Below are 27,597 nucleotides of genomic sequence, written 5' to 3'. Positions count from 1 at the left end.
CTAAGGATACTTTGTTTTTATTTTTTTATAAAAAGAATTAAAGGAAGAAAGATGCAGTGGATGATAACAGAGTACAAAAAACATAGCAAACAGTAATTATTTTTTGTAAGTAATGGTTCATTTAAAATAATATAATTTTTAATTTTGATTTTTAAGTATTAATAATATTAAAATTTATCTATGAAAAAAATTGTCAAAAAGAATTTAACACTCAATAAATATATTAATTACAATTGTTGAAGATTACGTTATTATATGTAATAAAACAATTATTATATAAATTTGCATTATTATTCTATGAATTTAAATTGTTCTTTAGTTGTAGCTTATACCCCACTTAATATATCTTTTACCTTTAATTCTTTTAAAATAGGAAAAACAAAATACTCAATTAATAGATCCTTACTTTTCTAGAACAAAAAAACAAAAATCATGTTGAATAGATCATGACTTTTATGAAAAAAATAAGTCTAAATTATTATTTGCAATTAAAAATTAATAATTAAAAGTCATCCTAGTTAATTAGGTTTCATCTTGAAAATTATACTTTAAACATACGACTTTTTGATAAAGTAGAACATTATATAAAAATAAAATATTTATTGCTTTAAAGTTTTAAGAGTAATATCAATCTTTGACGTGACAGATGTTATTGGTGTTTATGTCTCTTTTACGAACTCCCTTTGATAAACTCAACTGTTGTCTCATCTATTAGTAAAGACAAATTTTTAATTGCTACATAAAAGAAGAACCATGATGGTTCCATACCAAAGAAATAAGTAGACATCCCATTAACAAGAATAACCAGAAATTACGGAGTTTAAACATCCTTTTAGACTACACTTTTGTCAAAAGCTTAAAAAAATTTCTACTTTTGTAGTAACATAACATATGTATGATATAGTGTTGAAGACCGTCACCATGTTTCTCACACTCACCATCACCAGTCAAAAACATCCCGAATGACTTCGACCCGAAATTGGATAGATTTATATTACTGTACAATGATTTGATAAAAGCCAAATTAATGCTTCTTTTCTTGTTTCATAGATTTCACATATCTTAAGAAACAACTTGTCTGCAACCAACAACAACCAACCATCAATCTATCTCACCAGCCACCATATCTTGTTCTAAATATCCCTTCCAACAATATTAGTTAAGGAAATCACCAAAAAGTTCTGCCAACTCCTTTTAGCCATCATTTATCTGCTTTACATATTACCTTTTAATTAAGGCAATGTTACACTCAATCACTTCTCATACAATAATTCCTTAATAATAATTTTACTTTCAATCACTTTCCAAACAACCTAGTTTAATATCTTACTTTAAATCATGCCATCATGTTGTGATGATTATAAATCTTTTTTAAATATGATATTATGCTTTGAATGAATATATAAATATGTTTTAAATTCTAAAATAATTTAGAGAAGATATAATGTAGGTAAGATAGAATAAGAACGTAACTTTTTTTAGACTCAATAACTTTTTTTTTTAGTAAAGTGAGAAAATTTAAAATGCATAAAATATATACTTTTTTATAACATTTAGTAGAATGTTTTGGCCATGCATGATTAGTAGAAGTACATTTTTGTTGGAACATAAACAATAACACGAGGCTTAGCCACAACTTTTGCTTACAATGAAGTTACATCCACTTTAAAAATTGTCTTCAAAATATCTCCAAACGATTCAATATATATTGTGATGAAAAAGACCTCTGTAACGAAAGCAAGTACAAGGTTCAATTGATCTTTTTTGTGTGTGGTTAGCGTCACTAAAGATGAAGGTTATGTATGAACATGAGAAAATATGTTTTATATACCTGCCATTTATCTCATGTAATTTGCATATCACTTATGTTTTTACACAGGTTGCAATACTCACAATATTCTCGTTGATAAAAAAAGCAATAAATATATATTTTTATATAATTTATATTCTCATGCTAAAATAGAAAAGGTTAAATAAACAAGTTATTTTCTGAATTCACAATAACGTATATTTCAGATTGCTATAAGTTTAAAAGAGTCATTCTTAATAATATAGGGTAACTTAACATTTTTGTATGGCTAAGTTAGGAAAATGTATAAATCTAAAGAAGAGGCTTAGGAGTTTAAAATTTAGAAACTTTTGACATAGTTTTATTAGGAAAATAACAATGGAGGTTAGAAAAAAAGATAAGTACGGCCTTATGGAAAGATATTTTTGGAGTTAAAGTATAGTTTTTAGGAAACTTAAATTATATATTGAAAATAATTATGAATCTTAGTGGTGGGATACTTAAGAAAAGTATGTGAGAAAAGTTTTTGGACGAAAATTAAAACAGGTTTTTTACTGCTGATTTAGATCTATTGTTAAAATGATTGTCGATAAAAGTATAAAAAAAATGACTGGACCGCCGTCAATTCTCTTAAAATCATCACGATTTTCAAATCAGGTCGCCATAAGCTATCTGAAACTTAAAAATAAATTTTTTACAAAACAACAACTGTTATTATTTTAACCGTCATTATAATCTATATAAAAATTTAAAAAACAAAAATATTTACAATTAAAAAACGAGGACAAGTTTAACTATAATCATCATTGAAAATAAGTTTTTTTTAATGTAGTATTTACAATTTCTTTTTATCACAAACTTGTCTGAAACTTTTACACAAACACGTTAAAAAAGTTCAAAATATTTAAAGATCTTAAAATTGTAACAAATAACTAAATAACTAATATATATATATATAAAGTATTATAAACTAACTCTAACTACTCTATATTTTTATCCATTAGTCACACTCATGACTTTTAGTTTGTTTATTTCACTACACATATAATAAAAATATTTACATAAATATAAATACTTGAGGAAAATTTAAGTGACCTTCTTAGTGTTGGCATTTGATCTACCACTCAATATACTATATCATTAAAAACATTAAAATTAAAACATTCAATGTTAGAAAACATGACATTTATTCAAGGTCAATGTAGTAGCAGGTGTTTTATAAAATAGATTTACGTATCTATTATACTTGTAGAACTAGCGGCCGCCAATGACAACTGCATTGAAAATTAGTCAAAAAATATATTAAAACTTTTCAATCCCTATCTCGTAATCATTACTTATCTGTGATAAATTAATCCAACTCCGATCTATATCTATGTTTTGTAGATACATGATTGAAATTAGTTCTCTATAAATTCATGCAAATCTTACTTTTTCTCATAAAAGGTATGATTTTATTCCATTCGAAAAGATTCACTTTATTATAATTGAATAGTACAAAAATTGTAATTATTATTTCTTATATTTTGCAAAATTTCGCATTGATCTTTAAGTGACACGAAATAAAAATAGTAACAAAAAATCTCCACAGTCAAATATGAATACGAAAATCAACACAAAGTGCAATAAACCAAAATTGAGTAAAATATATGAAAAGTAAATTATAGTTTATGTATTAATCAACTAAGAAAACATGATTACTCTTCACTAACTGTCCTATAAGCCAATTCAAGATTTAATACAATTATTGTTAGTACAACCTCAACTAAATTAAAATTAAATTTATGCTGCTTAAAATTGGAGTACTAGACAAATCAATGTATTTAATATCAACCGAAAAACTAATGATCGCTCATGGTTTGTTGAAGGTCGGATACCTTCAGACTTAATCCTAACACGTTTAACCGATAATTCAAATAACAGTTCATACTCATTAATTCCAAACTAATTAAATAAAAACTATCTAACAATTCATACTTATTACCGAAAGAGAAAAAAAACATTTTTAAAAATAAACTTATTCAAAATTATGCATTTACATTAATACATTTTATTAAATAGTAATAATAAAACTAAATTAAAATTAAAGTATACTAACCATGAGAAAGAAAAGCAGCGAACGAGAGGTGATGGGGAAAATGTTGGCCAACAAACCACAATGGCGACGAACACGGTGGTCGCAAACATCGGCAAATAGGTTGGTCATGTATGTTAACGAAGAAGGCGAGAAAGGTGATCATGAATATCAACGAAGGAGAAGATGTACGCAAACCAGGTAAGAAAGCCCAACTGCACTGTCGAATGGTTATTAACAATGCGGTGACCTATAGTGGCTTACGAATGATTGTGGCATAGGCGAGGAAAGTGGTCGTGAAAGATACCGACAATAGGGGAGACGATTTATGCAAACCATGTAGGAATTGCACTCTCGAACAATTACTTTAACGGTGGAAGCGACTTCTGGTGGCTTGCGAATGATGGTGCTAGCGGTAATGAGCGATAGTAATGAACATTTTCAACGACAAAGAAATAAGCAGTTGCCTGGGTAAGTAGTGAAAAACTAGGGTATGAAATTTGAATGCCATGTAAAAGTGAAAATTAAATGGTCATGTGACGACAGTTCTACTTAGAACCATCGTTATTTTCAATAACAATGATGATTGTTACCCCCAACTAGGGATGACAACGGATCGGGTCGGACACAAATAGTGTGATACCTGAATCCGACCCGCATGTAAAAAGTTGTATCCGTACCCGCCGAATACCCGCATGAAAAAAACCTGCGGATTTTTTTCAACCCGCGGATACCCGTTGGATACTCGTTTTAACCCGCAATTTTAAAAAAAGGTTTAATACATCATTTGGTCCCTACTTTTATGGGTTTGGTTCAAAATGATCCTACCTTTTAAAAAAGTTCAACAAGATCCCATAATTTGTTAAAAAACGTTCAATCCGGTCATTTTCGCTCATGCCGTTAAAAATCTAACGGTGCACATTGGCCAAACTTGACTGAGTTATGAAATTTGATGAATACGTTGCATGTTCCACTGTTAAATATTTTAAAAAATTAAAAATGACATATTTCTTCCGCCACTTGAAGTTGCAGCACGGCCACCGCCACTGTCACCGCTACGGCCACTACCACCGCCACCACCTATTTCTTCCGAATCGACGACAACACTTTCCACAACCCCCAAATCGATTGTCATGGATTTCGATCCCAAATCTTCCACATCATCGGCGCCAAACCCTAACTACGCAAATATCATCAATTGTTCCGCCATTCAAAATCCTTGACGTGAATCGTTCATCAACGGCTACCGCCTCAAGCTTTCCACTATGTAGTCCGCATACAAGCTCCTTCTCAACAAAGAGAAGTTTTATAAGAAACTAATACGGAGGTCTGATTGTATATGCCAATAAAATAACTATAAAAACTAAATGTATGGGAATTTGAAAGACAGTTTCGACAAATTTAAAAAGTCATTTCAAAGAAAATAGAACATGGTGTGGAACTAAGAACTGAATAACTCAATCCAAAACCTTTGGACCACTTAGCTTCCAAACCAGTAATGATTGAAGTAAAATAGTAAAGAGGAGTGTTGCTTACATGGATCTCTTAACCGCTTCAAAAGCAGCTGAGGCAGGCAAAAAGTCGTTTACAGCAACTTCCTTGTTTTCATTCTTCTTGTCTATAAATCCTTTATGAAGGAAAATGTATAACTTTCATTACATGCTGAACTAAAATGACCAATGCGTTTTCATGATTCCATTACGTCTATAGACCATAAAAAATAGAAAAATTGAGAATCATGTGTTATATTTTGAAATTTTGGAAAGATACAGTCTTCAAAAAAGCGACGAATTTCAGCAAAAGACGAGTTATTGGCGTGTGGTAAATTTAATGTTTGATATACTATACCTGATCAATCATGGGCATGAGACCGATTGCTTTGGCCCGAAGAAAGCAGCCGGGAAGAACTTTCTTATTTCTTGTAGTTAGGGTTTGGCGCTGGTGATGTGGAAGATTTGGGATCGAAATTCATGACAATCGATTTGGGGGTTGTGGAAGGTGTTGCCGTTGATTCGGAAGAAATAGGTGGTGGCGGTGGCAGTGACCGTAGCGGTGACAGTGGCGGTGGTCGTGCTGCAACTTGAAGTGGCGAAAGAAATACGTCATTTTTAATTTTTTAAAATATTTAACGGTGCAACGTGCCACGTATTCATCAAATTTCACAGCTCAGTCAAGTTTGGCCACAGTGGCATTTGCACCGTTAGATTTTTAACGGCGTGAGCGAAAAGGACCGAATTGAACATTTTTTAACAAATTATGGGACCTTGTTGAACTTTTTTAAAAGGTAGGATCATTTTGAATCAAACCCATAAAAGTAGGGACCAAATGATGTATTAAACCTTAAAAAAATAATATTTTATAATTTTTTAAAAATGTTTAAATTAAATTGAAAAAAAAAACATACAATTTTCTGAAACAAAATTGGGCCAATGTTCAAATCATTTATTTTATGAAAACGGGCCAAAAGTCCAAATCACCTTTTTTATTATTAATTTTTTTTTTGAAAATAGGCCAAACCCAAACCCTTCTTTAGGATTTCTTCCTCAAGTTCATCGTAGTGGTCCTTTTCCTCCCCATCTAGTGCGGTACGAAAGCATGGGAATGATGCCATGTGGCAGCCCTCATTCTCACCCAAAAAATTAGGGTTCCAGAATGTAGAGAGCTTGCGCCGCGAATTGGACCAGGGCAAGGATGCTTCGCGGTAGCTGCTGGAAATTTTTCCCCGCGTTGGAGGTTCTCTCGTGATGATAGGGTTTGACCTCTTCTCTTTTGCAGCGGCACTCCATGGTGGCTCCTTCGAAGGAGGTGGTGGCGGCACAAGTTGCATTTTTGGTTCCCTAGAGCCGCGATTGAGAGGTGCGATTAAGTTTGCAATTTTTTTTCTGGAATCTCTGTTTGGATTCTTCTTACAGGTTGCGCGAGAGAAAGATGATGAACTCGCGAGATTTACGCGACAAAGATGACTGGTTGGCGCTGCTTGTGACCGCAATTTAGGGTATGGAGAACGACTAGAGGAAACCCTAGGATTGAACTTCATTTTTTTCTCCCCTTCTCTGACGGCAATGTGAATGAGAGGAGAGTGTATGAAAAAAAAATTGAGATTTAAGGTTTGACGGCACATACTAGATATAATAGCTACTAAGAAAAATAATTTAAAGGACGAAGGATAAAATTATAATTTCATTTTTCAGACAGTTAAAGATATCCGCAGGTACTAAATCCCTACCCCAAGCATTGTCATTCAAACAAAAGTTACTATTTTAATGAAAGGAATGATTTGAACACGAGAAAACACAAGTTATTATTTTAATGCATGAATTAGGCAATATTACACTAGACATGGAAAAGAAGAAAAATGGGTTTGGAAGGATAGTAAAACTAAAATTTACACATTGAAATCAATATATAATAAAATTAGAAATCAAGCTAAGATATTAATTTATATGAACTATTTTTGAATATCAAAGTGTCACAAATTGTTTTGAAAATTATTGTTAAATCTAATTTCAACTTGAGACGGTTTAAACAAAAGCGGGGTGGATGTCATAAGCCATGAATGTGTCATGTGCGCAAGAGGTGATTAAACAATTCAACATGTATTATTTAACTGTATAACAAAGGGAAAATTTCGGAATATGTATGCCAAATGATTGAAAACTATTACAAATCACAACACAACAATAACATCATTTCCAAAATTTAGGTTGCCTAGGTTAATCAATAAATGAAAAATAATATGAAAATGTATATGGATTACTATAGGATGAATTGTATGAACATATAAGAACAATAAAATTGTTTGGTTGACTGTGAAAGATGTTGAGAAGGTATTGATAAGTGTGAAAAAGAGTTGTTTTTATACTTATAAATGAACTCAATCTTGTAATTTTTCATGTTGTTCCTCGTTGAAAAGTTGTAATAGGTAGTAGATTGTTATGTAAAATATTGTACAGGAAATGATATATTATTTAGACTCTGTCAGCCAATTTTCGCAAAGCGAAAGCCAAAATTCGCACTGCCAGAAAAAGAAAATTCGCATAGCGCACCAGTACCTGTGCGCTGAGCGAATAACATCAGTTAAAATACAGCAGTTAAGAAAATTCGCATAGCGCACCAGTACATGTGCGCTAAGCGAATTAATGAATTTAAGTGGCTTTAAAAGACGTGACAGAGCGACAAAAACATTCTCTTCGAACAGAAGTTCCAGACAAAAGAAAGAAACGAAAACATCTCAGGAACTTCTGGAGACTACCTCGAGGCATCAAGACACCATTGTTGCAAGGGATTGCTTCAAATGTGTAAGTTTAGATGATTAGGAGTAGTTTTTCTTTCGTTGGAATTGGATGTAATGAACTTACTCTGATGTAATTTTCCTGTTCAATATATCGTTGTTCGTTCATATGCTCTTTCTTGTATTTACTATCATTGTATGGAAATATAATGTTATTTGAATGTTTCTGATTACTAAAAGTAATTTTGAACATGAACATAGATAGAGCACCTGAGTGATTTGGGATCTAGGGATAGACTCAATAACTTGGTCATTCTTAACATCGGCCCTAATGCAAATTGTATGTTAAATTGACTAAGGGATTAGCATTTTAATATATTAATTTAGAACTAGTTGCTAAGGGATTAGGACTAGTATGCCTTGATGTGAATGTTTGAATGAAGTAATGAAATATTGAACAGAGTTTTATATTCATATGATTCATGAAACCCAATTCCAACAAAGTTTCTTTTAAATATAATTCCTTGCACACCAACTGTTTGATAAAAATACCAAAAAGAGTTTCTTGTGTTTTTTGTACACTTTGATGTCTAATTGAGTTATAAAAGGAAGAATTGTCATGTGTTGCACAAGTCCCTTGGGAGAACGATACTTTTACTTATTCACTGTATTACTTGGAACGATTTGGTATACTTGCCAAAAAGTTATCAGGTATTCAAATAACTCAAATAAAGGCTGGATTTAGATTTCAATAAAGTGCCAAGTTAAGTTTGTGTATTCCGGTTGGTGTTTTTGTCCAATTTTATGCATAAAAGTCTAAATGATATGATCATATCCAGGAAAGATTACGATCTTTTCTAAATTTGAATCCTCAAGAGACACAATAAAAATAAATCAAAGAAAAACAATCTAGCATATTGATAAGTCAAGTGAAGATTCACCACAAATATGTTAATCTTTGATAAGAATATGAGTTCAAATCCAAAATCAAAGAGAATCCTCTCTCAAAAATGCAAATGCATATATTAAGACTAAATAATGTCTACATTAGTTTTTGGTATCTCTATATATAAGTATATAAGTTTAAGAAAACCTAGAAACCTAAAATAAAATTCAAAGCCCAAAACACATAAAAATAACAAAAAAAAATCACAAATCAAACTTTTTGCCTTATGAGACCCGTTCGTCTAGTGAACACAAATTGGCTCATCCAGCGAAGTAAAATTAAATTAAAATTACAAATTATTTAATTTCCTAAATTATTCTTCAACTGTGCTCATAATCATAATTATAATGTTTTTAAATTCTCTCTTCATGAAACATTATAAGATTTAAGGAGACTGTTTGATCTTGGACCTTGTCATAAATCCTTTGAATTGCGAATATTTTTTTTTCAAGTTCTTCTCATATATGTTTTAGGAGATAGTCCTCTATATAATAGAGCTTTTATATTCTTATAAAAATATAGCCAGATATTGATCATATGACCTCATAAAAGTTCGTATTGAGGCCGAAGAAGAAAAAAAATAAATGAAGTAGGTTGGACCTATGATCATCATGAGTCATACATCATATTCTTTGTTTGAAGGTAATAATGCAGGTAGACAATTAAATCAAATATGCATGTGAAACTTAATTCTAATTCTTAACCATATTGTTTTGATTAGCATGTAATAAGATGAGCCCAAATGTTTATTCGTTGTTAATCAAATTTTTATCATTTTTAAAGGATGAGATAAATATAACGTATTTGTTCTAATTATTGTCTTACGACAAAGTTAAGAGCTCTAATATTTCAAATTGCAATGGATGTTTTACTCAAAGCAATTTTCTTACCATGCAACATGTGAGTTATACTCCATGGGAAAAATATAATTAGGCTCTACATGAATGACAACAAGAAATTTTGAGAATGCAAGTTTGAAACAAATTAATGTTTTCTTATCGTTCATCTTGAATTTTTCTTTCAACTAAATATTTTTCATTATTTAAAATATTATTTATTATTATACTAATAAGTTTTTTAATCCGTCATAACAATAATATTTTATATGGGTTATAGATTAAAATTTAGAAAATGTAGAAAGTATGATTTTGTAAGATATGAAGGGCGCGAGGTGTATGAAGTGAAATGATATATTTTGGGATAAGTAGGAACTAACCCTAATCTCGAAATCCCATAGAATGTCATGTTGGAAGTGACCTTTAACACATGAATGGGGTTTGGGATGATGATGAGAGAGAGGACAAAGAGACATAGTGTCAGAAGGGTTTTGCATGAATACGATCTTGTACAAAGCTCTTACAAGCGAGAAGGAGGAGCTTCTTGGTGGCCCTGCTCATCGCAAGAACTATACCGCAACACAAGGAGGCAAGCTATCGTGGCTTTGACAAGGAGCTTGAAGAAGAATGAGATTGGTCACCACCTACAAAATTAATAATACATAATATTATACTTATATATATATATATATATATATATATAATATATATATAGTATTTTTTAGAAGAATATGTATATTCAATTGTCATTCTAAACATTAATGAGATATATCGTAATTTCAATAAATCTAGACTAAATATTAATAATTAATATGATAAATTTAAAAACAACAATGTTACTAAAATATATATATCTCAAAAAATAAGATTCGAATTCATTTATATGTTGTAATTTGCTTTTACTCTAATAAAGGTAGGATCTCCAACACAATAAACATATATTTTCATATAGGACAACAAATAATTTCAACTTTTGATTTCCTTCAATGTTATGGTTGACGTGATTAAATACTGTGGTTGATTTTTAAGAATGATCACGTATATTTTATTTTAATAATACATGTGATAATTAATAAAAATCAAATATATATTTAATTACCTTAATCATTAGCAAAGTTAAAACAAAATTTTCAAGACTTTTTTAATATTATTGAAAATTTATATCAACTAAAAATAAAAGTTAATTTATAGTATAGAAATTAAACCTTGTATTACAAATTGATTTGGTAGAAAAATAAACTTAAAGTCAACTGAGTAAGAAAATATGTTGGAGATCTTATATAATTAAATATATTGTGAAATTACACTGTATAATGAATAAAAATATCATTTTATAATTTAATTTTATAAAATTAAATTAGACTTAGATTTTAATTCTTAATAATTATACTAAAAACAAAGTAATAAGTTTATTGTAAAACTATTTTTTTTTCAGTGGTGAAAAGTATAACGAGAAAATAAGTTTTATTTGATTTTTTTGAGTGACGACGCACTTGAGAATTATATAGATTCTGCTATCTATCTCAATTATTTAGGGGGGAAATTATTGGTGGGGTGCTAGTTGTAGCTAGTACGATACGTATCCCTACTTTGTGCTTCTTCACATTTGTAGTTTCGACAACTGCATGTTGTCTTTCCTTTATTCCTTTTCCTAAACCATATTTTCTAATAATTTTTTATTCTAATAAATCAAATATATAATATGAAGGTCATGTAGTCAAACTTTTAAATTTTCTTAAAAATCTAGCTTCTCAACTTTCATTTATTCATAATTATTCAACTCATATTAAACACACATTTTTAGGTTTGAATTTTCACTTTTCTGTATTTCACATTTGTTTATTAAAACTAAGAAACACATAGGACAATACTCGCTAAATATGTATTTGATTGGTAGAAATGAATTGTCAAATGTGAATTATTATTGAATGTCAATTTTCTATTTTAATTTTTTTATAATAAATATATGTAACCGGCAACCGTGGTACTACGAAAAAAGAGGGGTCCCGACTAGTGTCCTTCTTTTTGTCATAATCATACTAATTTATAATTGTTTTATAAAGTTATCATTTGATATTGTGACACATGTTTTGCATTCACAATTTTGATATGGAATATTGAATTTTACAGTATTTTGAATTAGAAATGACAGGAATGAGTAGTATCAATATGTTATCTATCATGTTTGGAATAACTTACTCTATTATCGTTTAGCTACTTGTGATGAAAAAATATTTTTGATTTTTTTGGATTAAAATGCTATAAGACGTCGGGGACCTCACTAATATGACGTCCATTCGATTTAAAAATTAATATTCGCAGTGTATATCGATGTCGGACGTAAGGGGAGTTGACGTCCAAAACAACTTTTCACCTACCCTGTCAGGTCATTTAGACGTCGGATGGCGAGATCAAACGTCTATATGGCGGAAAAAATATAGACGTCTGTGATAGGAGGACCGACATCGATAATCGTATATAGACATCGGGATGACGGGATCAACGACTATATGGCGGAAAAAAGAACTTTTCATCTACCTGTCAGACATATAAACGTCTGTTAGGAGGGGCACCGACGTCTATAATATTATAGATGTCAGGGACCCCTCTAACTGACGTCTATATGCTCAACTTATTTACAAAAATTCCACCGATCAATAATTTACGTGGATTATTTTGAAGTTTGACGTATACGGATGACGTTAAAGGCTAATTTTGTACTAGTATAACATATATATATATATATATATATATATATATATATATATATATATATATATATATATATATATATGATATCTGTCGATATTTTTTTTAAATTTAAGTTAAATTATTTAAAACAAGTCTTACAATATAAATAAGATAAAAAAGTAATTTTAAAATACAATTTTAATAAAGTTAGATATTAAATTATTTATATAAGTAAATGCTCTCTTTAAAAGATAAATTTAAATGAATTACGTCAAAGTATAAACTTCAAAAAAATCAACCTTTTTAAAAATCAATCATTTAATAAAAAGTATAAATATATAAAATTAAATTCTAAATAATTATTTAATAATTGATATTTTTTTTAAAATAAGTTTATACTGGATATTACTCTCATTACATAAGGATATTATTAGAAAAAAAGATAAAAAAATAAAAAAGATCACATCAAACTTATATAAAATTACATGACATATTACGAAAAAAAAAACTAAGTAAAAACATGAACTAATAACATTAAACCCATTTCCTTCACAAAATTTCTTATACTTTAAACTACATATATAAGGAAAAAGACAAATTCTTTCACATATGAAAACTTTTATCATTAGTTAGGAATCTCACATTCCAAACAAAATCTTTAAAACTCATTATGTTTTTTAGAAGTCATTATTTTCAATGATTTAGTATTATAACTTTCTTTGACCTATTCTACTATGTTTTTTTTAGTTTAAACTGATGCATCATTATCTTTAGTATTATAATTTTCCTCTCATCTAGAATATTAGTCTATTTAAAAGCCAATTTCAACTCATTCTCAAAATAAACTTCTTTAGACGTCAAATAATTAGGAATTTTCTCAAAATTACTAAGGTGAATCTAGCTGTTGTAAACTTTATAAATTACCGCGACAATAGAAATGAAGTCTTTTAAAGAAGATAAACCAACTAAGAAACCAGACTCCACTAATACACCACCATCTAAATTCTTAACAAGAGAAGATCCTTTATAAAACAAATATTATCATGATTCTGACTAAGTAACATGTTGTGCCAACATAGTTTACACTATAAAAGACTAATCACATACTCCACTATATATTTTACTAATAATATTACTTTATCATTTACTTTTAAGAATATTCAATTTATAATGATTAACAAACAAGGAATACTCACCCATTAACTAGGATGTAATTAAAATACCCATATTTATTATTCGCAGCTATTCATTTAATATCTTATATAAATTTTATTTGTTATGTGCAAATATTTTTATCATTTCTATATTTAACATACATCTTATCGTTATACTAATATGAAAGAATTAAATATGTTTTTTCGTTTCCAAACTATTATCAAAATTTGTGATTAGTCTCTAAATTAATCTATAAAGAATTTTATTAATTAAACTTTATTTAAAACATTATTTCCAACGAACTACTCATGAAGGTTATATTTTAATGGAGAGTAGTTATTTGACAACGTAAATTTTCTCGTACTTTCAATTTACACTTTAAAAAATTATTATTTTGTTGTAACATTTAATTTATATTTATTTTTATATATATATATATATATATATATATATATATATATATATAATTAAAATTTGGTGTCAAATAGACGTAAAAAATAAAAGTGGTGTCCAACCACTTTTTTTTCTATTTTAATTATGGAATTCTATTATTACAAGAAAAAACTCTGCACGTCGTTTATTAGAAAAGATGGTTTATATTGACTTTGATAAAGTATAAATACTAAATGCTTTATAATTTAGTTTAAAGATGAAACATAATATTTTATATTAGTTTAAAAACAAAAAAAACATGTTTATTCTAAAATATAATTATTGAAACATTTTAATTTCATACAAAATATAATTCAAGTAAATTAAAAATTTAATTAATTAATTATTAAAATAGACTATTTATGTGAGAATAATTGATAATACAATATTGATTCAGTGAAGGATATTACAGGAATAAGAATTGTATGGTAGATTACCTGAGCCAATCAACTAATAACCCAGGCGACCACCGAAGATAAGCAGTTTACGGTCGTTTCTAAATGATCGTCTACTTATTAAAAGGAACGATCGTATAGAGACATCCTATGTTGGTCATCGCCGCCCTCGACATCAACCATCATAAGCGATCGCTATCTAACGATCGTCTATCGATTGACGAGCGATCGCTGTCTAACGATCGTCTATCGATTGACGAGCGATCGTTGTCTAACGATCGCCTATCAATTAAACTATAGGGCGATCGGTCGATTTTAGTCAAAATTGACATCTTAATCCTAAGAAGTTAAGAAGCAAGTGGTTGGATGTATCCGGTTATAACGCAGCGGATCAAGGAGTCAACTGACCCAGTATCAAGTACGACTTAACGGTTGTATTTTCTGGAAAGTCAGACTCTCAACCCACCGGATTTTAAGGTAAACGGTTTATTTTCATTACTGGGATAAATATGACAAAGCAAGAGGAAGAAATGTACGTTTTTTCCCCTAGAGAGAAATTAAGAAAGAGAATATTGATCTTCTTCTTCATTTTGAACTGATAAAGGTTCAATCCATCCTTTTCTAACTTGAGCGTCGGAGTGCCTTTGCAGGTACCCAGTCCATTTTATTTCAAAAAGCTTTATACAGGAAGGAGACGCGACAGAAACAGTATCACTGGAAGGACCGATGGAGATTCATTACGCTCGTATCTCGGCCTCAACTAATTTACCGAAACAAGAATGTTATTAAATAGAGTAAAACTACATAAAATTAACTTCAATTTGACCAAAATACTTTTTCCTTTTATTTGAAACCAGAAAAAAAAAATTACCACGAGTAACCAGTGATAAAAGTTTATAATTTACATGAAGTATTAAGTTAAGCTTAATTAATATAATAGATAAAGCATATGGTCTATTGTCCAATCAATTCCCCATCAATTGACAATGCTCTCATTTTCTACTTTACGTGAATAATATACGCAACATTTCTAGCTGGATGTTGCGGCATCACCGTTTATTGTAATTATATGTTTCGTGTAATTAAATATATTTCTAATTAACTAAAAATTTTCTTACGTCCAACGTAATCTCATTTAATTTAAGCAAAATCTTGAACACTGATAGATCATGTGAATAGACATTAAAAATATTCGTAATTTTACACATCTTTCCATTTACTAGTTACCCCTCCTATATCTGAAAATATAAATAATTTGTTCTAAATTCTTTAAAAAAAAACGAAAAAATAAAAACATTTAAAGATGAGTGAGTGGACTATGAGAAATGAGAAATTCTAAGATGTATATAGTAACTATTGTTATTAGATTTATTATGCGAATTAAAACGTGATTATAATAAAGGCCTGTAATTTTAATGGAATTTAATACTAACATGAGTTCAGTAACATTAGTGTGTTATTTGAGTAAATATATTCGAGATCTAAATATACTGGGAATTGGAAGATTTGAATCCGATAACTCATAAGTCAATTTATACAAGAGATATGGTATCAAATTTTTAACTAATGGTATTATCGACCTAAAAATAATTAATTTAATTATGTTCATTTTTTGGTAATATAGAAATTTATTATTTGGCTTGACGACGGTGAATTAGGTGAATTGATTTGGTTAAAAATATTTTGTTTTTTATTTTTTTTTTGTATATATTTTAACGCAGTACAATCATGATGAATTAATTCGACTCTTTTATTTATAATCATACAATTATAATGGATATTTATTTGATCAAACATTATTATAAATATAGTAATTGAAAATTAAAATATCAATAAACAAACAAATTAAATAGTTAAACTATTTAAATATTATTAAACAGTATAAAAATCTCAATTTGCTAATCTATATAATTAGAAGTAATAAATAATTATGCTAATAAAATTATGAAAATACGGTAAAAAAATAATAAATATTTGTTGTTGATGGATTATAAATCAAATCTATTGGACTCGACACAAACCTGTTTAATAATTTAAGTGAGTTAATTTGAATTTGACCTACATTTAAAAAAAAACTATTTTTTAAAATTAATTAGACTTAAACTTGTAATGAGTATTTAAATAACCTTTTAAAGGATATATTTTTAACTCAAAATTTTAATATTTTAGGTTGGAAGTGTTCCTCACAATTTATTGTATTAAAGTTTGTCTAATTACATCTCTTGGTATTATTTGTATTCGAAGAATCCATTTATAAGTAAGTTGAAGCAATTTTTATAATGGTGAACATATTTTTTGATTAGGAGAATTGAGCTGGTAGATGTAATTTCCATCAACAGAAAGATCTAAACGAGAAGCCGTATGCTAGAATCAATGAATTATGCAGAAACTTGTGTGTCTAGAGGGTGTCTTTTATCGAGCAGCTGGCACGCATAATTTGGTAATTATTTGTTTAGAATAATGAATGATGTTGAATGAAAGACAGTGTGAAAGAATATGAAGTTGTGCAAAGGTGAGGAAGGTGCACACACACAAGTTATAACTAAATTTAGAAAACCCCCTAAATTCTTCTAACCCATATTTGTGATGAGTGTTAACTCTTCTCTCAAACACAAACTCACATCATAATTCAACACTTTTAATTTTCTATTTAAACTTTACAACATTCTCTTTTTGGAACAAAGAATGTGTTGCTCCAATTTTGTTCCTCACTCCTACTTTCTCAAAAAGGAATGTTTAGTGTGTGTGTGTATATATAGTGTGAAACTAAACCACACTATTGAATTTATAGAGCAATATTATTTCTATAATGATTTTAAATAAAGAAAAACACATGATAAACTTGATAGAATGAAAAAAAAGAGAGTAAAAATATTGAACACATTTTAATACTTTTTTATTTATAATATCCACAAAAAATCACATAAAAATACCCGATAAACTGGTTAATATGTGTGATTTTACATGAAGGACTTAATTAATCTATACATGATTTTGAGATGAAATAACTTTAAATAACTTTTGTTTAGACCTAAAAATTTATCGTAAATTTGATTACAAGAAAATCATTAAATAACAATCAATTTCAAAGATAAACATAATTAGTCACTATATTACTAAATTAGATACTATTTTATAACTAAAAATTATTGATTAAAAAAATATTTTTTATTATGAATAAAAGATTATAATTAATTTTTAAATTAGAATTTAAATTGATCTCTACTAAGATTTTAGCTAATTAGTATTATTGATTCTAAACTAGTATCTGATTTTGAATTAAATAGATTAGTTTAAACATTAATATCTTAGTAACTAAAACTTTGTTAACTAATGTTAGAAGTTAATTTAGATTCAATTTATACATTTTAAATATAGTAATTAATTACTTTTATCTCTAAAATTAATTGTTATTTAATGATTTTTTAAATTTTAGTCTACTAACTTTTTTTATAATAGAAATCACACATAGATTAAATGATTACTAAAGTCCAATTTTAATGCAATCAAATTTATTGAAAGTAACAAAACTTTCATTAAGTAATTTGTTAAAATACTAATTATGATTTATTAAAAAAAAATCTCCTAATAAGAATTCTACTGACCAAATATTCATAGATACAAACAGACACGGAAATGGAACAGCTTATGAATATTTAACGACATGATTATTCTGAATCATGTCACCCAATGTTGGTGACAAATGCACATGTTGGTCATGCCCGTCTAGAGGTTCACTCTGTTTAGTTTTGGATCCGAATATGATTAAGGTTTTATTTACGAATCAAACGAATAAAAAAGATTCTAATTATGGTGATAAATCCACGTGGAGAGTTTCACGGGGAAATACGTGAGATGAATGTGTACAAGAACACGTCTAATCACTTTTAACGCAGTACACCGCCATAGATAAACAGAAACAAAAATGGACAAAAGTTATTTTCCACCACTTCCTATTTCCATACTCTTTTCCACCTCATGCTTAATTACATCAAAAACACAACTTCTTAATCGGAATGTTTTTCTCTTAATTCATTTTGTGTTCTTTGTCTTAATCCCTGCACAATAAATGAACCTGTTCCATCACCTTTCTATCAGAAACTCATTATTTTATATTATTTTAAGAAAAACAACATGTTTCTGTTAATATATTTAATTTAAATAAACAATTATAGATTTTTAATATTTTCTTTATATTCGAAAGCAAATAATGGAGAAACAATCCAAAAGTAACAAATACAATAAGACAGAGAGAAAGTTAAATAGTTAACTTTTGAAAAAGTTTCATTGAAAACTACAAAGACAATTATTTTCATTAAAAACCCTGGTTAGCTAGGTATCTATCTATCTATGAACGGTAACAAACGTAGGAAAAAAAGTTCAACTCTTTGAAGTAAAATGAAACCCTATGAATTCTTTCATTCCACACGTAACAACCTTAATCATAGATGAACAATGTTGTGGTTTTTTTAATGTTTTTTTTTCCTATGTTAGATTGAATTATGAATAGTTTATTGGTTTGGAACACATCCCTAAACATTCATTCCAAATTTCTAAGCATTGATGGCTCGCCCCCCTCGTCCGCTACAGAAAGCCAGTATGGTTAGAGATGGGTCACTCCCACCCACTCATTCTCTCAATCATAACACAGACACATCTACACACCCACTCTCTCATCGCACGTGTCACTCACACGCGCACACTTCCCATAATCAATCTTTTCTTCCTAAATCAAATGCCACTAACCCCACCCCACTTCCCCGACCACACCACACTAGTCCCATCTTTAACCTATCTGCAAACACACTCTCTCTCTCTCTCCCTCTCTCTTCTTAAATAACACAACAATAATAAGTAAATAAATTATTTATTTTTTTATTTCTTTTTATTTATTTTCTCTTCCTTCCGCGTCTTCTGTAAATCGTTGATGATCATGTTCACTTTTCTTTCAGCCAAGTGATTCTCTCCCCCGTGATCTGCCTATAAATCCACCAAGCACACACTCAAAGGACACAGTCACATATAGATTAAAAATGTCAATGGAAATGATGGCAACGGAACGTGTTTGTTATGTTCACTGCAACTTCTGCAACACCATTCTAGCGGTACAGAACTCTCTTTCTCTCTCTCTTCTATCTACCTATCTATGTCTCTCTTTCTCTCTTTCTTTCTTCTCTTTGGTTATTTCTTTCCATACTCTTCTGAGCTTTCTGTTGCGCCACGCCCTTCACCAGCTAATTTGGCAAGTCTGGTTTTTTCTAATTTCTTTAATCGATCGAGATCGTGAGATGATACAACAGCCAGGAATAAAGAAAAAGCGCTTCTGGGTACCCATCAAAAAGCGAAATTCAGTTCAGACCTAATCAGAATGCATGTCTGTGTGTGTGAATATATATATATCCACATATTTATATATATTACATAAATGGATGAAAACTTAACTGTTGGAAAGCATGCAACAGAAGTATCCCAATTTATACATAAGGGTAACTTAATTCCCGGGGAAACACTCCAATCTATCACTTAAAGTGAATTAATTCGGTAAATGGGTGGTTTTTGTACCAAGGATTCCACTGCTATGTAATATTTTATGAGAAAGTGTAACTGGGTTTTGCTCCCTAACCTCTACCTTGATATGAGTGGTGCTAGTTTGGTCAGCGGCAAGAGATATATATGTGTATATATTTATATTATATATGCAGCCAAAGTAATAGCAGAAAGTTATGAAATTAAATAATTGAAACCCCTACCCGTACCTAACAACACAATTGTGAGAAATAAAGGAATTTTGTGAGTCAGAAGTGGAAGAAATTTTGAGATGCTTAAAAAATGCTTACTAAGGCTCAGCCTTGAGATCTATATACTAGGGTTATTCACAGGTATTAGGGTTCCCCTCTTTTGTTCAACTTTGTAATAAATAATAATTTTTTTTGGCAGAAGAGTAAACAGCAACTAGTATATGAGTATATGATTTGGTTTGGTATATGGTATTTTTTATTCTTTGTTGGTCTGTGTACTTGTGTGCTAAATTAACACGGTTCAGAAAATTAAATCTGAACACAACAAATCCATGTGATGGTACGCAGTGCAGTTTCTCTCTCCTCAGTCTTTGATTTGATCCCTTAATTGCCTTTCTGTGGCGATGAGGGTGAAGCATCATATCGTCTTTTATGATATCGTATATTTCATCAAGTTTTTTCACGGTTTCAGCCTTGTTGCTTCCCTTAAGTACAGAGGCAGTGTCCTCTCTTTCTTTCTACAAGAACTTGTGGGGATTCTGATAAATTCATATTTCACCACCAGAACAAGCTATATCACATCATATCATATGCCCCCTCTCTCCTTTTCTTAAATCTTTCTTGTTACTTTCTTTTGTGTCTCTCCTTTCATCATAGCATGTTGAAATTATAATTACCCCTTTTGAGAAAGCATTCTCTTTTCTTCTCTCCTTCTCAAATGAGATCTTACCATACCTAAAGGGCTAATCTGCTTCATTATGATACATCATCTCTTCTGGTAGTGGTTAACGGTGGTGTAGCCCTTCAAGGCCTTGATGGTTTCCGTTCCAGTCAAGTCCTTTTCACCCTCTCTCTTTCCACCACACTGTGTGCAACAATTTCTATCTTTTATCATCTTGCCTTGTAGTGTCAGCAAAAAGTGATGCGCACCCACAACAAGGGGACATTGTGAGAGATTGAGAGTACTGAATTTTAAATCGCCCCATGTCAGGTTCAGAGCGTTTGCTGCTATTATATGGATGTATTGAATGTGCCACACCACACCACACTCTCCCTAGCTGGACACTGCACACTACACACCCTTAAAAGTATACCTCTCTCAGAATGAATGAGAAAAACTGAAAAAATTACTGCATTCGCTTCCCTCTCTAGCTTATTTATCATCTTCTTATAACCTCTTTCTTCTGGCAGCTATGCATTTTGTCTTTTTCTCTGTTCATTTTTCATTGCAGTGCTGCATGGTGTGCTTTGGAAGCACTTTTCTTGGGAATGTGAAAGCTTCACTTATCCTATACATGTATAAACGTTAACCTCTTTTGACAATGTGAACACCCGTATATGTATGTATGTATACATACACACATATCTATCCATATATATATATATATATATATATATATATATATATATATATATATATATATATGTGTGTGTGTGTGTAAGTGCGTCCATTGGTGATCAAAATTGTGCAGCTTTAAGTTCTTGGTTTTCATTCGTGAATGCATGTTTTACTGTATGCATACAAGAAGAGGATGTTCTTATACTCACTTTTCTACTGTATATTGTGTTTATTATGTATTTGAAAATGGGGTGTTGCAGGTTAGTGTTCCATACAACAGTTTGCTAACCATAGTGACGGTTAGATGTGGACATTGTGCTAATTTGCTATCAGTTAACATGGGAGCATCCCTTCAACCATTTCCTCCTCAAGACCCTCAGGTGTGTGTTATATATATATATATATGCATATACATTTCAGACTGTATTGGTCAATTCCCTCTTTCTGACGCCATGGGCAACCATAAATGAGATAACATAATTTCTTTATACTCACAGAAAAAAAAAGAAGAAAAAGCCTGCAGCTCTTTGAATGAATAACTGTGTGATCCTTTATTAATTCTTCTGTGTAATCTGTTGCTAATGAAGTCACAGAAACAGCACCTAAGCTTTGAAGAACCCAGCAGCAAGGAACTGGGATCCTCATCTTCAAAATGTAACAAAATAGCGCCATTTGAGGCAGTAGAGCATGAACAACCAAGGATTCCTCCCATTCGTCGTGAGTATACATTCTCACATTTCATGATTAATTTTCCCTCCTTTTGGTATCTGCTTTTGGATCGTATCCTAATTCGCCTAAATCTGAATGAACAAAAAGGCAACATGTATAACTAGACCAGCTAACCTGATGAGGAACTTTTTAATATCAGTGACAAGTTTTAATTAAGGATGAAAAAGACTCAAACTACTCTCTCCATAGCAGCAGAAGCTAATTTAATACAAGCAGCAGCAGCAGCAGAACGACCTTATCATTGAGGGCCACTAGTCATAAAAACAAGTTTTTCCAGTTTTTTCAGAGAGTCGGCGTCCATCTGAGTAACCAGTTTTTATGTGCCCAATTGGGGCATCTTGTTTTCTCCATCAATTTTAATGGCCCCCTCTAAGATGGTGACCTTACGTAACAAAAAATTGACCCATCCTTAATTCATTGCTGTCATGCCATGCCCTAAAACAAGAACAAGGACTTGTGTATTTTATATCACACACATATACACATTTGAACGCAATTATCCACGTGTAATTCATTTTACAGTCACAGATTCCTTTCACCATTATATAATAACAGCTCATCATGGTAATTATATTGATACTTGCAAGAAAAAGGTAGTAAGAGGTAGCAGTACTTAAGTTATGTAGTGGTCGATCTTCTCTCGCTGTGAGTGAACTGTACAAAGCAATGACGACAAAAACTGTTTCAGAAATTAGAAAGAAAATCCAATGGACTCTTGGATAAACAACGGAAATTTCAATGCTATTTGAATGCTAGAGCATATAATTGAATGGTCCTCCACAACCCAGTTCCACAGCTTCAGTCTGTCCAGGGAATTTGGCCTTTCGTGTGAAAAATTCCATATCTCAACCAGTTTTTCTGTTGGGGAATCTCTGATGTAAATTTTTTTGGGTTACAGATCTAGTGCAAATTGATGATTCATTCTACTTAATTTTTCTCTTACATCGTTATTCAATATTCCTAATTAATTCATCTCATGATTGTTCAACAGCTACAGAGAAGAGACATCGTGTGCCTTCTGCTTATAATCGATTCATTAAGTAAGTAGTTTTCGCCCTTTGTTATTTTAAAATCAACCTCCTTGCTTCTCCCTAATTACTGTGATATATTATGTAGGATTTGATTAAGGACTGAAATTATCATCATCACCATTATTAGAGATAATTATACGCATTTCGTTAAAGTTATAATGTCAATTATATTTATACTTTCCTGACTTTTACTTTTTTTTTCAGATTATATAAAAATAAAAGTGATGACATGCATAATAATTTAAATTTTTTAAGAGTCAATAAAGTATTATATTGGATAATTTGTCATTGATTAATAACATTTATCATTACATTATTTATTCTAAAAAGTAGTATATATATAAAGATAATAGTAAAGGGTGTAATTACTAAAGAAAGAAACAAGCATTATTAATTCAAGCGAAATGATTAAAATTTTATTTCGTATTCAAAGAATAAAGATGATCCAACAATCCAAGTAAATAAGTTTCTTAATTCTAAAGTACAGTAGAGATGATTCCATTGAGTAAAAACAAATAGCAAGTCTTTTCAAGTGTCTGATTTTGCAGGGAGGAAATCCAAAGGATTAAGGCTAGTAATCCAGATATCAGCCACAGGGAGGCTTTCAGCTCCGCAGCCAAAAACGTGAGTTTAACCTTAATTACTACATTAATCAGTATATATCATTCTCTGATCCATACAACTGCGTGCTGCACTTTTCTACATTTTTCATGTTTTTTGGAGCCACTTCTGTCAATTTACAGACACTCTTGTCTCTTCTATAAACTTCTTGCTCAAGGTCACAATCCAATATTATTCCTACGGTTATTTCAAACATCCTTCCAAAGTAATCATCTAGCTTGAGGGTATATGTGGGAAATCACATTTTTTAATTGGTTTACAACCCAGGAACATGGTATTTTATGTTATAGCCGTGTGTATATATATATATATATATATATATATATATATATATATATATATATATATATATATTAATATATATATTTATTGGTCATATACAACATGAGATGTTGATAGAAAAACAATACATACAACATGAGGTTATCCAATCTTGTAAAGACAAAGTTTACAAAAGCTGATGCATTAGAAAAGGGATGTGAATCAACATTTGTTGAGGAATATGTTTAAGCATTTGAGTGGGCAACTATGTTCATTATCATAAAACCGTATCAAATCTCCCTTTTAAAAAGCCTACAACCTGTCAAATTAGGTCAAGTTTGATAGGCCATAGCCACTTTCACTTTCACGTGATCACTTTGTTAACCCTAACACATGCTGTAACCAGTGTCACTTGTCTAATTCGTCTACATGTGATTCCATCACTCTCCTATGTACTACACTGTGCTGCTTTTGAACTCTCTTATTTTTCCTATGTACCATAGCATGTTTTTCACCGCATTTTATTTGGACGCCACACACAGTCCAAGTTGATTGAAAAACCAGACCTGATCGATCACCCTTCTTCAAAATGACCATACCTGTTCAAAATTATGCATGTTAATTTGTACAAGAAAAGCACAAGCATCACAGACATTAGAATTTCCAGAAAAAACTCTCACTTTATCCATCACAACTAATGCCATTGAAAGATATATATATACAGAAAAAAAACTAATAAAATGGATCTGAAAGTGTTGTAAAGTGAGTTACTATAATAACATGGTCATGCTATAGCCATTTTAAAGACTAATAAGTGAAAATCTGTTCAAAGTTTTGAAGTTAACTTTGGAGTTTATTAGTTATATTATCTGCCAGTTCCTGCAAGAATCTTGACTATATATGGCATAAACAGCAGTTCATTGTTATATATAAATATATATGTTTGTGAGTCCATGAAATTTGTCTTTATGAAGAGTGCTTGATGTTTATATGTGTATGCAGTGGGCACATTTCCCTCACATTCACTTTGGGTTAAAGCTGGATGGTAACAGTCAAGGAAAGTTGGAGCAGGGAGAAGGAGGTGAAAAGACCAATGGATTCTACTGATATAAATGGAAGCCTGTGAGTATGAGCTTGTTTTTTTCATGCTTGACCTAAATCAGTGAAAATGAGGTTGATCAAATTTCCCAATCGTACAACTGGATGGGAGACTCCTGCAAATTAACCTCACCCTCTCTCACCAATGTTTAATAGTACATGTATTGCCCTTTTCTATATATATAGATATATCGTTGTTATGAAATGATTGCCATTCTTGTGATTGCATTTATTGTGTTGAATTTGAGCCCTTAAGTAAACAACACGTTCCTCTATATATCATAATGATGATGATGCTTCTTCAGTCATCATAATCTAAAGTGTTTGAGTGTGTTTAAATCTCTCTTTGCTTTCACATTAATTTGGAAGACGTAAAGAGAAAAGATTGTTACATTTATGTACTGTTTATCTAAATGATTTATTCTTTTTATGACAACCCCTAAGCACACCAATAATATTTCACCCTCTCATAGGACCACATGAACACCTTTTTCATCTCTGAGAAGGTTACCCTTTGACCATTTTTGGGTATATAGTGCTTCCTCTGGAGAAACTCTTTTTTACCCACCTTGCATGGTAGTTCCTTCAGTAAATTAAAGAGTGTAATATTACATTTCTTGCTCTTTAATGGGCTCCTTTTTTCTCTTCTTCTTTCTATTTTTCTTCCTGGACCATTTTTTCAGTTAATGGAGTACAGCCCTATTAAAAGAGCAACATGTAGTGCAGGTTCTGCATGCATGATCACCTGCCACACTCGCAGAACTCAGTTTGTTTTTAAGCTTCTAAGTAAAAGGGAATTGTATGGAAAGCAGTGAGGGAAACACTCTATCTCCTCATAAATTCAAACCAAAACTGTCCAACTTAAATAAACTAATAAAACAAAAATATAAACCAACCTAGGAAAATAGGTGGCAAAAGAAGAACTCACAATATTAATAATGAAATATCACTATATTCTACAGATAGTTGTATTTTAATCCTTTAGAATCATAATCTGTCATTTAAAAAGATTGTAATATATACTCTTTAGCATCAGTATATATCAACATGCCCATCCGTTCTAAGCAAGAATATCAGATAAATCTTCCTCAAGTATACAAAATCCTAAAATTTTAGTGACAAAATGATGAATTGTTCAATAATATATCAAACTACTTGTTTCAATAATTAAAATTTTCCTCTCAGATATAATGATAATTTTTTTGTTTTAAAAAGTTGAATCAGTACATAAATGTATGAACCCAGTTAGTTGGAGTTCATTGATGTACATCTGTTGCCTTTATGTATTTCCGTAATTGGTTTCATTTTCATCTTCTACTTTTGTATTATTTATATATAGAAAGGAGACTTAAATTTTGATGCTATATCAAATGTAAAAGTATCATCATTTTACATATGCTTTCAAAATAACTATACAAAAAAGTAATAAATAATCACTGCTTCATTTACGTGTGTATATATTTTGTGAATCTTATTTAACTATAATTACCTTTTATTCTCTCAAATACAAAAATTTAATGACCTAGAAGTTTTCATTATGAGAAAATATCAACTGTTTGATATTAATTATAACTATACTTTTGTATTAAAATTCATTTATATATGTAACCCAAACAAAAACTGCTTATAAATACTGAATATTAAAAATGAAACATTAATGTTGTAAGTATATTCCTCTTGTTTAGGGTGAGTTGCAGCAAACAAAGATTTTAATTGAAAATGTGTAAAGAGTTCTGTGTTTTTATAAAGTTTTGTTTAAATTCGTGAAAAATAAAATTATGTAACTTTTTAACAAACTTTTGTCATTTTATTTGAACAGTTTGATTTTTCATGATCAGTTATTTGTAAAAGACTTCGTCAACTAATAAAATTTACTTAAAATATAACTTTAAATTGTAATTATGATTGTTATAAAAAGTAGAGTTACAAACAACAGTGTACTGTAAACCACTTGAATTTTATCATAATTACCTTAAAAATCATATTAACAATATTTTTTAATCAATTTGGAAAGTATAATTTCTGTACAACACCCATATACACTTATCAAACTCTCATAAGAAAAATTCATTAATTTTAGGCCACCTCTTACATTCATTTTGCAGAACCTGTACATATGCCTATTAAAATCTTGCCTTACATTTTCATCTTATTAAGAATGTGACAAGCACCAGTTGGTTATACAAGAAGTCTATAATTCTACTTTTTATCAAACAATATTGATAAAAATA

General features: G+C 30.1%; 1 protein-coding gene and 1 long non-coding RNA gene across 3 annotated transcripts; one reads left to right on the top strand and one right to left on the bottom strand.

The window, feature by feature from the left end:
- Positions 1-5,094: 5,094 nt before the first annotated feature.
- Positions 5,095-5,661, bottom strand: LOC148203101 (uncharacterized). Its single transcript, XR_015784487.1, has 3 exons — positions 5,634-5,661; positions 5,400-5,481; positions 5,095-5,149 (listed from the first exon to the last, which is right to left on the bottom strand). It is a non-coding gene; the product is annotated as an uncharacterized LOC148203101 (long non-coding RNA).
- A 13,633-nt stretch (positions 5,662-19,294) lies between these two features.
- LOC148203100 (putative axial regulator YABBY 2) lies at positions 19,295-25,674 on the top strand. Of its 2 annotated transcripts, none has more exons than XM_088105655.1 (7): positions 19,295-19,403; positions 19,502-19,654; positions 21,887-22,006; positions 22,220-22,343; positions 23,347-23,395; positions 23,935-24,010; positions 25,271-25,674. In XM_088105655.1, exons 2-7 carry the CDS (start codon positions 19,583-19,585, stop codon positions 25,373-25,375), a joined length of 546 nt encoding a protein of 181 aa, XP_087961781.1. In that variant the 5' UTR covers positions 19,295-19,403; positions 19,502-19,582; the 3' UTR covers positions 25,376-25,674. The 2 variants fall into 2 exon arrangements, with proteins under 2 accessions (XP_087961781.1, XP_087961780.1); XM_088105654.1 differs by having other exon boundaries at positions 19,297-19,403; positions 22,214-22,343.
- The last annotated feature ends 1,923 nt before the right edge of the window (positions 25,675-27,597 follow it).

Source organism: Vigna umbellata, chromosome 2, assembly GCF_029865625.1.
Source record: "Vigna umbellata cultivar VRB3 chromosome 2, Vumbellata_1.0, whole genome shotgun sequence".
Lineage (NCBI taxonomy): Eukaryota > Viridiplantae > Streptophyta > Magnoliopsida > Fabales > Fabaceae > Vigna > Vigna umbellata.
Note: the sequence above shows the minus strand (reverse complement) of the source record. Positions and strands in the feature narration are given on the sequence as shown.